We start from the raw sequence: 10,965 nt of genomic DNA, 5'->3' as shown, positions 1-10,965 counted from the left end.
GATGATAAATATTTCTACAACTAAGAACAAAGTATGGATGGTATTCAAAGAACCTGGTTAATATGATTGCCTGAAGCTTAACTCAGATGTGGCTGCTGCTAATAAAATGGTGGAAGCAGAATTTCAGGAACTGAGAATTAAAGATTAAGGTAATTTAAGGTCCCAAAATTTCAAAGTGTACAAAGCAAATATACTATTTCAATTCAAAATGAGAAGAAATAAAATATAAAAATTCTATCCTATAGAAAAGTGCCTTGCATGCTCTCAAATGAATGTGCAACACTCTATAAGAGAACAGATGTTTCCAACAAAAGAGTTCAAAAAAAGACAGCAGTACAGACAAAACAACTACCCAAGAAAAAAAGGGGATCAGAAGATTATGGCCTTATTTTCAGAAAAAACAAAACTTCTAAAACACAAACTAAAGATTCATAAAACATGAAATAAAACATATGAATTGAAGCAAACTAATGTTCTTGACTCACACTAAATTATAAGAAACTGATCAAAACAACTTATTACACCACAACAGGATATTATGAAACTCACTGTAACTACATCTAATAAATAAAACTGCTGTAAGCTGCAAAAACACTGGACATTCAAGCACTCACTGATAAAAAAATCACATGAGTACTATAAACATTGTTCTGAGCAAAGAAAAAAAACCCAAGGCATTCTCTTTTCCCAATATACATCCTCAGTTTTTTCATGTGTTACTTCAAATTCACTAAAAACTCTTTCCCTTCTGTATTTCTTTATAAGCACAGCACTAACCCTGCTTGTAACACAAAGGAGAGTTTGCCCAGCTGGAGCTGAGGGCAGACGTCATGTGAGGCTTGGGTTTTCATGTGTGTTTTCTTTCCCCAGTCAAAGCACTGGTTCTTCAGTTTGCTCTGTGCCCTACCTTTGGAGTACCAGGAAGAGATGTGAACTAGTCTACCTCTCTTGGCTTAAGGTTAGGTATGATCTTCATAGGACCAACACATGTGCTCATGCCCTGTTCTCCTCATTTATGCCAGTTTTGTCCTTGGAATCCCAACATATACGGAGTCTGTAGGGACCCCAGTTCTGCAGCCAAGAGTTTGGTTTAGAGTCAGGATTAAGAAGGAAAAGATCCAGGAACGTGGTATTCTAGATGAATCAAAAAATCAGTGTCCTACAAAGTGGAAGGCAAATGCCATCTTGACAGAAATGTTTCCATTATTAGATTCTCACTTCTCAGTTCTTGTCAGCGAGAACCTACTACAACTCTGCTAAATATAAACATAAGATCCACCCAAAAGGATGCAAGATGCATTCTGTCCTTCAGCTTCTGCCTTCCATTTGGAAGGCCAACTAATTTTGGTTTTGTAATCATCTCAGGTCTTCTACTTTTGCTTTTCTATTTTGGCTAAAATCTAAACTTAGGCAATACTTTCTATTAATACTGAGTTATGAAAACTTTGTTTGACTCAAACATTACAACTAACCCTTCTGATTCCTCTTATCAACCCTGATTTATCCTATGTAGTTTATCAGGATCCTGAGTGCACTAACAGGCCTTAATAGCCCCAACAATCCTCACCCGATCCCCCCCTTGGGCTCAGGAGCCCCAGTTTAGTCAAGCCTTGTGCTTTCAGTTCATGCCTGACCTGAGCTGTATCACTATGTGTCCCCAGCTCAGCCATGACTGTGCCAAGCCATGTTTATCCAGACCTGGAGTTACAGACTGAATTCCTAGCTTGACCTCAGTCTTTTCTTATCAATATGGACCTTCGTGGCAATTGCTAGGTTATGTCTGACCCTAGTTCTTGCTGGACCTGACCCTAGCCTGTGGGCTGCCTTCACAGCTTGAACTTGGACCTGCCTTGTTACTTGCCTGATGCTCTGTACTCCTGGCTGAATCTGGTGTGCCCTGCCTGCCTTGCTCAGGCTCTGTGGGACTGGGCTTGGGCAGTGAGGCTCTGCCCCATCATCTGTGTTATTATGCTTGGCTCCTGCCCTCTATGGAGCAGCCAGCTCTCACTGCTCCATTGTTTGTCTCTTTTATCTTCAAAATAAACCAAATATTTCTATAAAAATACATTGCATGTCAAAACTAAGTGAAACACTTTTTTTTTCTAATGCTACAAAATTCCATGATTAATTCTCTGATTCTGTTCATTAAATATTATTTCCTTTGGATTCAGCAGACTTCTATCTCCTCCTCTGGTTTGCCAAGCTGAATATTACCCTTTTGAGTCTCACCAGGTGTATGTTCTCATTTCAATATGCAGAGTTATGAGTTCTTTCCCCTTATTAATACCAGCCCTTGTGACTGGAATTTGTCTAAAGCTGAGAACAGTTGCTTCTTGTTCTACTAATTTTGGTATTATTCCCTTCCCCCTCAAAGGCCTGCAGCTAAAACTAATCAACCAACAAACTCTCAGTTGAGCTATTTGCTCCGTCCCTTCCTATATTATGCCAGAGGTTAAGCATAACACTGAATTTAGGCAGATTGAGATCTAGCCCAAAACCACTACAAATCACTCTGTGTTATGCCTTAGCTTTCAAAGGCAGCTTGTGATTGTTGTAACAACTCTTCAAATTTTTTAGATCCTTCTCTTCATAACCACAATCTCAGGCTTATGGTTATTACAGAAGACCCATGGTTAGGTCTTTTAACCTACTTGGTTTACAAGCAGGTTAAATCCTAAACCATCCTTCCTGCTTTTTTTTCATAATCTTAAGTGCAAATGCAGGCTTTACAGTTAGCACATGTATCCACTGCCAAGCCATACATTCACACTCACATATTAATTCGTACTGAAACCCTTCTCTTTGAAATCTAGGTGGGTATTTCAAAGAATCTGGTTCATTTCCCATCATTATATCTAACCTCAATATAAGAAAATGCAATATAGCCATGCTTGAGTGGAAGGTCTGTCAGCCACACAGGAGTTTTATTCACTTTTAGATCACCTGGGACCCTACCACCTGTAAGAATGGAAAGAATGCCATTTAGGTGAGAAAAGTGTCCCAGGGGTAATTAGAGGTATGTAGCTATTCATGTCTAGATCTATCATCACAACTACACTAATGGTCTATTTAAACTTCGGGAAAGATAATGAAATCTTGATTGAACTGAAGTGTAAAATCGCTGACCTGGGAGTCACGCTGTTGCTCAGGCTGGCTCTGCCTGTGGTGCCGGGCGCCATCTCGTGTCACTTTTGGGCCTTTAGTTCAATGAGCATTAAAGCAACAATAATTTTTTTAAAAACCCACAAAACAACAAAACAACAAACCAAAACAGCACGACTTAAAGTGAAGTTTCTCTGTGACAGAGGAGTTGTATTTCTGACTCTTGTGGGCTCTCAATAGTGTCACTTTTCTCTACTGATATCTGCAGCTCCATGCGTTTTGTCATCAGCTGTCCTGACTATAATCCAAAACACCAGCTTCTAACACTTTTCATTGAAACACCAAACATAGCAGGATAAGCCATCATAAATTTGATTTTGCAGCAGCTCTTATATACTGTGTCCCATGCACCTACTACATCCCCAAGAAAAGTGGCAGAAGATACCATGTATTTACAAAATGTCATTGCTTTAGCGTCTTTCATTTCTTATTGGGCATCCCTTTTTAAATCGTCTTTTAGCCTCCTTCTTAAGGACAGCTGCATGAGAGTGAATTGTGGCCACTGCTGCTTTCTCTGTGAAAAAGTGTAATTTCCTCACGACTTTGGGATACAACAATTTAGTAACAAGTTCCACTTGCTATGTAACGCGATTCAGTTTCGGCATTAACTGGCACGGAGTTCTCGTCACACAGTTCCTGAATTTAGGCAAACACGTTCTGCCCACACAAACTCTCCCCAAATCATTGCTGTGCCGTCATTGAATGGCGCACACCTGACCGGATCGTTTTGCTGTCAATTTAAAGGATCTTTTAGCTTCATTTAAAGCTTTTCCCCGGTAGAAACATATGGACCTTAAAGATCATCTGGTCCCAACCCCTGCTGCCATGGGATAATAAGCATATAATATCTCCTAATACTTTAATTCATTAGAAATAATCCACTAAGTCATGTTTATGTATAAGCATATACTGGGTTTTGACTACACGTTTGCCATTTTCTGGAGACAGTTTCAGTCTCTACTGTAATCTCTAGTAATCTCTGTTGTTATTCCCCTCGGCCGGCTAACGCGGCCACTGTACCAAAACACAACAGTTTGGGTCTGTCCCCCGCTAAGGAGCCGAGCGCCGCCTCAGGGCGACGCCGCCATTTTGGGCGAAGTCACCCCCGCCACAGAGGGGCGCGCGCCCGAGCCAAGATGGCCGCCGGCCAAGGCGCCCGCCCCGGATGCGGCCGCGCGCCCCGGCAGCCGTTGCCCCGTGCCGGAAGTGGCGGTGCCGGCGGGCGGCCATGGCGGCGGGCGGGCAGCGGGGCGGGCCCGCGGGACTCGCCGCCTCCCGGCGCCGCGGCGCGGGCTGAGGGGAGCGGGCCGCCCGCCGCCGCCCTCCCGCTCCCTCCTTCTCCGCCAGAGGAAGGTAAGGAGCTGCCGGCGCCGGGAAGGACGCGTGGTGGAGAGGCGCGTCTCTCCCAGAGCGCGAGTCCGGAGGGTGGTGTGTGCGGGCGGTCGTGGGAGGAGAGCCCCAGTGGGGTGAAGGGGTCCGAGGACCATCGCGGATCTGCCCGAAAGCTGCAAGTTGTAGTGGAGTCTGGAAACGGAGAATAACAATGAGAAGACTCTGTTACCTCAGCCTCTTTCGGTATAACCGGGAGCAAAGGCTTCTGTTCTGGCTTCTGCTCAAGGGCAGGATCAAAACCCGCTGGTGTTTACCTTCTTAATTCTACTGCTGTTTTGACAGTGTCTGTGCTTTCAGTATGTACATACCTTCTGACGTTTTATTTCTTCGAAGGCGACAACTCGTGAGCCAGCTCGGATATGCCGAACTGCTGGAAAAAACAGCCAGCGGCTTATTTAGCGGGTAAACGCAAACCTGGGGTTCACGTTTTTACCCTGTGGATTAACAGCTCTTTACACGAATGTTTCAGTTGTCCTGCTGAACGTATTGGCTCGGGGTAATAAAGGGAAACGTGCAGCTGAGTTACATAGAAGGATCAGCTGAACGAGAAGTTGCCATTACTTAAGTCTGCAGTAGATTTCTCAAGTATTTACTGTTCCTTTTCAGGTATTTACTGTTCCTTCTCAGGTATTTATTGTCCCTGTATGTTTGACTCTTTTAGCCACCATGAATGTAGGAGTCTGAGGGCCAGAACAATTTCTCCAGGGCTCCCTTGATCAGATTCTGTCATGTCAGGATTGAGGATACCCCTCAGTTATGTAAAACCAGGAAGTAAGTCTTTCAGGATTGCCAACCAAACTGGCAGATTAGTCTGGCTCAGAAAGGGTGATTGAGAATGATGTAATGATTTTGTATAATTTATGGTAAATTCTCTAATGCTTCTATGAATTGTTACTGTTTTCTATGCATAATTCATTTTTCAATAAGCATTTCTGCCTAGTATTTTAAAGGCCTGATATATTTTCTTAAAATAGCACTACATAGATGGATTTTAGCCCTCTCTAGGAAAAGGTAAGAAATGTAAAAGTCCAAAAGTCTGAAAAAGCATTTTTTTTGGAGAACCCTAATCAGGCGTAGAGAAGCAGTGGTTCTCCCTGCCCCATGCAAGGGCTACTTGGATGGAAAGAGGTGATGACTTCATTTATGTGGAGGTACTCCAGCTGGAGTGTTTGTGACTGGTTTGAAGAGTATTTCCAGTCACCTAGACCCATGCAGCCAGCTGGCAATTTGAAGCAGCTGAAATTGAGCCCAGTAGTGTCTGTGGGGCTCCAATAATTTGTGCTTTTTCTGAAGAGTGCCCAGTGGTGAGTGTCTGGTTTGTTCTGCACCGAGGCATTGACCAGTGCAGGTGTGCAGTTCTGTTCCTCTGGAAGGCCTGTGGCAACTGTCCACACAGGGACAGGAGGAATACAGTTAGGTGCAAGTAACATGGTTATAGCACCTTCATGTGTGCAAGTACATATTTTTTGTACAACCTAACCCTTGAACCTCATGTTCAAATTGAAAATATCCTTTCTGTGGTTCATAGATGGGCACTCAGCTAGAGCTTAATACAGCTGGATGTTGCTGCACTACAGACAAGCAGCGATGTTCTTGTACTGGCTGTCCAGCAGCATGTTTGTCTTGCAGATGTCAAAGAACTTTCCAAACTTTACATATTTATAGAAAATCTTACATTATCCCCACTCTATGTCTAGAGACATTGAGGGCAGATGGGGTCAGTAACTTACCGAGTTGATGACTTTTGTCTTGTTCCCTCAGTACCTGACTTTAGCCAGCAAGCCCCTAAACTATGCAGAGCCATCAGTGGAGCTTCTTATGTTGTTGCTGTTAACCTGTTGCTGGCAGAGTAATGATTTTCTATGTTGTAGAGAAAACTCGGGTCTTCAGAAATAGATGTGTGTGCTGTTTTAACTAATGTGTAATGAAAAGTTATAGAAAATTAACTTAGGAAAACCAAGGTTCATCTGTCCCCTCTTTTTTCAAGCTGTACTGAATGTTTATGTCACCTTTTGTTTCAGGTGCAGAGCATGGAGAATGATGAACTTCCGCCAGAGGATGGGCTGGATTGGTGTGGGGCTGTACTTGTTAGCAAGTGCTGCGGCTTTTTATTACGTCTTTGAAATCAATGAGACTTACAACAAACTAGCACTGGAGCACATTCAGCAACACCCCAAGGAACCACAGGAAGGAACCACATGGACACACTCCTTAAAAGTACGACTGCTATCCTTGCCGTTTTGGCTGTGGACTATAATATTTTTAATACCGTATTTACAGATGTTCTTGTTCCTCTATTCCTGTACAAGAGCTGACCCCAAAACTGTTGGGTATTGCATCATTCCTATCTGCTTGGCTGTTATTTGCAATCGTCACCAAACATTTGTGAAGGCCTCTAATCAGATCAGTAGATTACAACTGATTGACACTTAGCTCAAGTTCTAGTTTCTGTTGCTGATTTGAAGCAATTGCATATGCCTGATCTAATCACAAGACTGAAGTTCTGAGTGAAGGCCGGAAAGAGCCTTTTCTTTCAAACTGGTAAGCAATGAAGAGAATGACTGTTTTCTATCTAAAACAAGCAAGTAACTACTAAGGTTTTTAATTATGGATCTATCAGGTGGCCAGAGTGGGAGAGCCCTGTGTGACACGTGATGGAAGTATTCCTCATTTTGCCTTAATGATGCAAAATTGCAACACTCCATCTGAAATGTCCTGTAGGGAAACAAGTTTCTGGTCCACAATTTTACTCCTCTGTGCAAAAAAGTGATTTCCTATGTTTTCCCTTGGAGTGAAATCAATGAAAAGATACTTCTTTTGTGGTAAATGTAAAAGGAAAAAAGAAATTGAGAAATTAATATATAAATGAGTAATTATAAAAGCTGCCCTTAACACAATTCTTTGCTTTTTCTTTTTTTTTTATTATCTACATCAGTGGTGTTTTTAATGACTTTTTAAAAGCAAAGAATAAAGTCTGTGCAAACCATTAAAGGGAAAAAGTACATTTTTTCCTGTGGTAGCCTACTTGTTTTCAGTCACAACAGTCCACACTGTACTAGGTAGGCAGTGAGGAGTGGCATAGGCCTGGAGCTTGGTGCTTTAAACTGTTCCTGTGACATCAAAAGCAGCCTATGCTGGCATTGGCCTGTAGCCTGCACAAAAATTCTTTTGTGTTTCCTTCTCCTATCATTTCGCTTGATAAAATTACAAGTTGCTGAAATTTATGACCATTCTGATTTCATTCCGGACATCATGCAAAACCATCTTCCAGGAGAACTTATGTATTAGGAAAAACTTTGAATTTGGGAAAGTTTACTGGTTGGGGGATGCTACAAACAGATTGTAAGATAGATAATCATGTTTCTTCCAGAAATTAAAAGAAGTAAGATACCTTCTTCTCATTCTTGTAATGAATGCGAATTTCTTCAGTCATACTGAAATTCCACTGAGATTTCTTTGCCATCGTTTCAACCTCTATTTTTCAGTGCTATTTTGGAATAGCATTTAAGTCTAACTGCTGTATTGTGTATTTTGAATAAGACTGAATCTGTTCTTTCTTTCTGTCCGTTTTTGTTTCTTCTTAGAATAACTAAATTTTTGTCTCAGCTGTGATGGAAGTAATAAATATGAAAACAGTGCAAAATACACTTCAGAAGCAGTAGGCTCAAAAGAATTATGACCTAAACTCCTCGACTATGACTTTAACTGTATGTGATTGTCCAGACCTAATAATCACAAATGCCAATCCATTTCTGACTGCTTTAAGGGAATCCTGGAGAGCGTTGTCTTTTGCTTTGGAAAGAGAACACTTTTCAGTGTTGCTGTGCTTAAGCATGGCAGTTACACCACCTTAAACTTTCTGTTTGCACTTGGAGATACTTTGAGACACTGGTTTCAATTGTCAGCGTCGGTGCTAGGACCTGAAAACAATGTAGCCTTTGCAAGAAGGTTTTGACTTCTAAGTGCAATATGAAAAGGAGGAAGCTGCCATCTTAGTGCTGGAGTAAGGGTAAATTATAAACTCTGACAAGTATTTAGTATCTTGGGGAGTCAGAGCTTTTAAGATGTGTTGTTTCTGAACTTTTAAAATCACCATGCTATTTATCTATAAAATAAAAACTTTTCAATGTTTATAAACAGTAGTCTGTTAATGCAGATATTTACCAATGGCTTTTCATTTTTGTTGGTTTTGGTTTAGTGGGGTTTTAGTGGTGGTTGGGGCCAGATAGCAGTGCTGGCCGTCAGTTGCTGCTCTCCTTCCCTTAGTGTGTGTGTGTTCAGTTCATCTTTTGTTGTCCTTTTATGCTCTGTGCCCTAATTACTTGTTTGTAGCCTGAAATTTTGGGGCTTGCTGGATGAAACTGAATCCCGTGTTGTTTCTTTACCTTTGTGTAAGAGATACCTCTGGCTGGACTGTTTTTAACTTGATGCTGTAAGTTAAACTGAGCAGCTACATTGTGTCCAGATGGAATTATTTAAAGAGCCAAAGGCGTAAGAGGAAGCATCAAAAATAGAAAATGATAGGAAGAACTGCCTAATTTTCTGTTGGGCAAGCATGTGACCCTTAGCAAATTCACCAGCAGGCCTGGTGGGATGAGCCAAGCCGTCTGGATGTGGAGCACGTGCTGGGCATGGTGGGGACTTGCAAAACAGAGGCTTGTAGATTTTTCCATCAAGCCTTGTTTTGGATTACGGCTGTAGACAAGCATGTGCTTTGCAACTAACTACAGAAAAACACACAGTCTAATTCAAGCAAATGCTGTGTGTGTAAGGATTTGAGCTTGAAGTGGAAAGCAGCAGTGGAGAGAATTAGTTTTAACTATTAACATAGTGTATACAAATACTAGACAATAGGAGTAGGAGAAGAGCAAAGTTAGCTCTGCTGGTGCTTCCAGCATTTTGGCATCAGGGGAACATCAACAGGTGAAATCTTACCCACAGTGTAAATAAAGGAAAGACTACAAAAATTAATGATTAAATGGTTTTTACTTACTGTAATAATTTTAAAAAAAGAAGTAGTGAAATAACTTCTAGGTTGATTATTCTGAAAATTTATAGGTATTGTCAAGGCTGATTATCTGAGTCACCAAAGAACTGCCTGTAACAGAAAATGACACCATCTACAAACTTTTGGGATAATTAAGCTTGAAGTTTTGCAACGTTCCGAGCTTTAATTTTCTGCCAACGAAGTGAGTAGCTGTAACACAAGGGTGGTTAATAATCATCTGTATGCTGCCTACTGTGGTTTTCTTTTTATTCATTTGTGTCACAAGATAAAGCATTGTCAGACTGCTCGAACATCACTTGAGCAGTCTCAGTGTTAGTTTCTTTAGCTGCTTGACCTTCACCTGACAGTCCCTTCCCATATGTCTGCCACATATCTGTAAGTGCTACTTAGCCTGTTCTTCACTTCCTGCCACATGGGAGCAGGTCCAGTGAAGAGCATAACATGAGGCTGCAGCCCTTCAAACTTCGACAAAAGTAAGTTGCAATAAAATGTGTTCCTTATAACATGTTTCTTCCAGCAACAAAGTAGGACTGCAAGTTTGATTTCTTTTTTAAATTAAAAATATGAGGATTGACTTATCCTTGGAACAAAGCTTTCCAGTTGGTGCAGAATATGCATTAACTCTGCTTACTTTCTCTTGTCTGGTCCATTGTTCTCTTAAAAGGATGCTCTCCTGTTAGTTTTTAAAAAATTCTCCTTTTTATGTCACAGTCTTTGATGAGAACCAGTTTTCTACAAATGACCTAATGCACAAAAGCAGTTTAATAAACTTTATCATGTAGTTACATTTTAGGAACTGACTTATCTTAGCTCTCCTTAAAGATACCCCTATGGTGCAGGTTTCTTCTGGGAAGAAAGAACATGCTACAAGCCATAAAAAGGTACTTCTGCTCAATTCAGTCCTCCTAGCCCATGCCTAGTCCAATTGGCTGGTGCATGTGCCCAGAACCACTGCTCGGGTGCTCACACTGCTGAGTGCTAACCTAGTCACCATAAATTACACCCCACGATGTCCCAACTGTCACACTACTGGGTATTTTGCAGAGAATCTGACATTTCTAACAGCTTGTGTATAAATTACCTTTTAAGATGGAGTGAGTGGGAATTAAATGGGCTGCAGTGGGTGAATGGCATTCAAATCCTTTAATAAAAATGATGACTGTGGATCTCTCTCCTGAGAGCTAGGAAAGGTCCTGCACTTTTAGACAATGCCCCAATTACTGGGCATAATGGGATTGCCTCCTCTCCCTCACAGAACTGAGTGCCTTGCCATACTCGAGATTTAAGCTGGTTTTTTTGAGTTCCTTTGTGAATTTAGCCTCAAAGTTGTTTGAACCAGCAAATTCAGTATTTCAAAACAGTAACAATAGAGTATGTCCTATAATTTCAGTCTTTGTGAAGGA

At 41.4% G+C, this 10,965-nt stretch overlaps 1 protein-coding gene across 4 annotated transcripts; it reads left to right on the top strand.

Annotated features, from left to right (window-relative positions):
* The first annotated feature begins 4,360 nt into the window (after window positions 1-4,360).
* On the top strand, window positions 4,361-8,691 carry TMEM251 (transmembrane protein 251). Of its 4 annotated transcripts, none has more exons than XM_039552724.1 (3): window positions 4,415-4,515; window positions 5,216-5,325; window positions 6,576-8,691. In XM_039552724.1, exon 3 carries the CDS (start codon window positions 6,592-6,594, stop codon window positions 6,985-6,987), a length of 396 nt encoding a protein of 131 aa, XP_039408658.1. In that variant the 5' UTR covers window positions 4,415-4,515; window positions 5,216-5,325; window positions 6,576-6,591; the 3' UTR covers window positions 6,988-8,691. The 4 variants fall into 4 exon arrangements, with proteins under 4 accessions (XP_039408656.1, XP_039408658.1, XP_039408657.1 ...); XM_039552723.1 differs by lacking the exon at window positions 5,216-5,325 and adding an exon at window positions 5,024-5,160; XM_039552725.1 differs by lacking the exon at window positions 5,216-5,325 and adding an exon at window positions 4,888-4,956.
* Window positions 8,692-10,965: the final 2,274 nt, after the last annotated feature.

This window comes from Corvus cornix, chromosome 5, assembly GCF_000738735.6.
Source record: "Corvus cornix cornix isolate S_Up_H32 chromosome 5, ASM73873v5, whole genome shotgun sequence".
In the NCBI taxonomy this organism is placed as follows: domain Eukaryota; kingdom Metazoa; phylum Chordata; class Aves; order Passeriformes; family Corvidae; genus Corvus; species Corvus cornix.
Note: the sequence above shows the minus strand (reverse complement) of the source record. Positions and strands in the feature narration are given on the sequence as shown.

What these genes read in the sequence shown, in the direction of transcription:
- TMEM251 (XM_039552722.1), top strand. Translation starts at nt 6,592, where the DNA reads ATGATGAACTTCCGCCAGAGGATGGGCTGGATTGGTGTGGGGCTGTAC.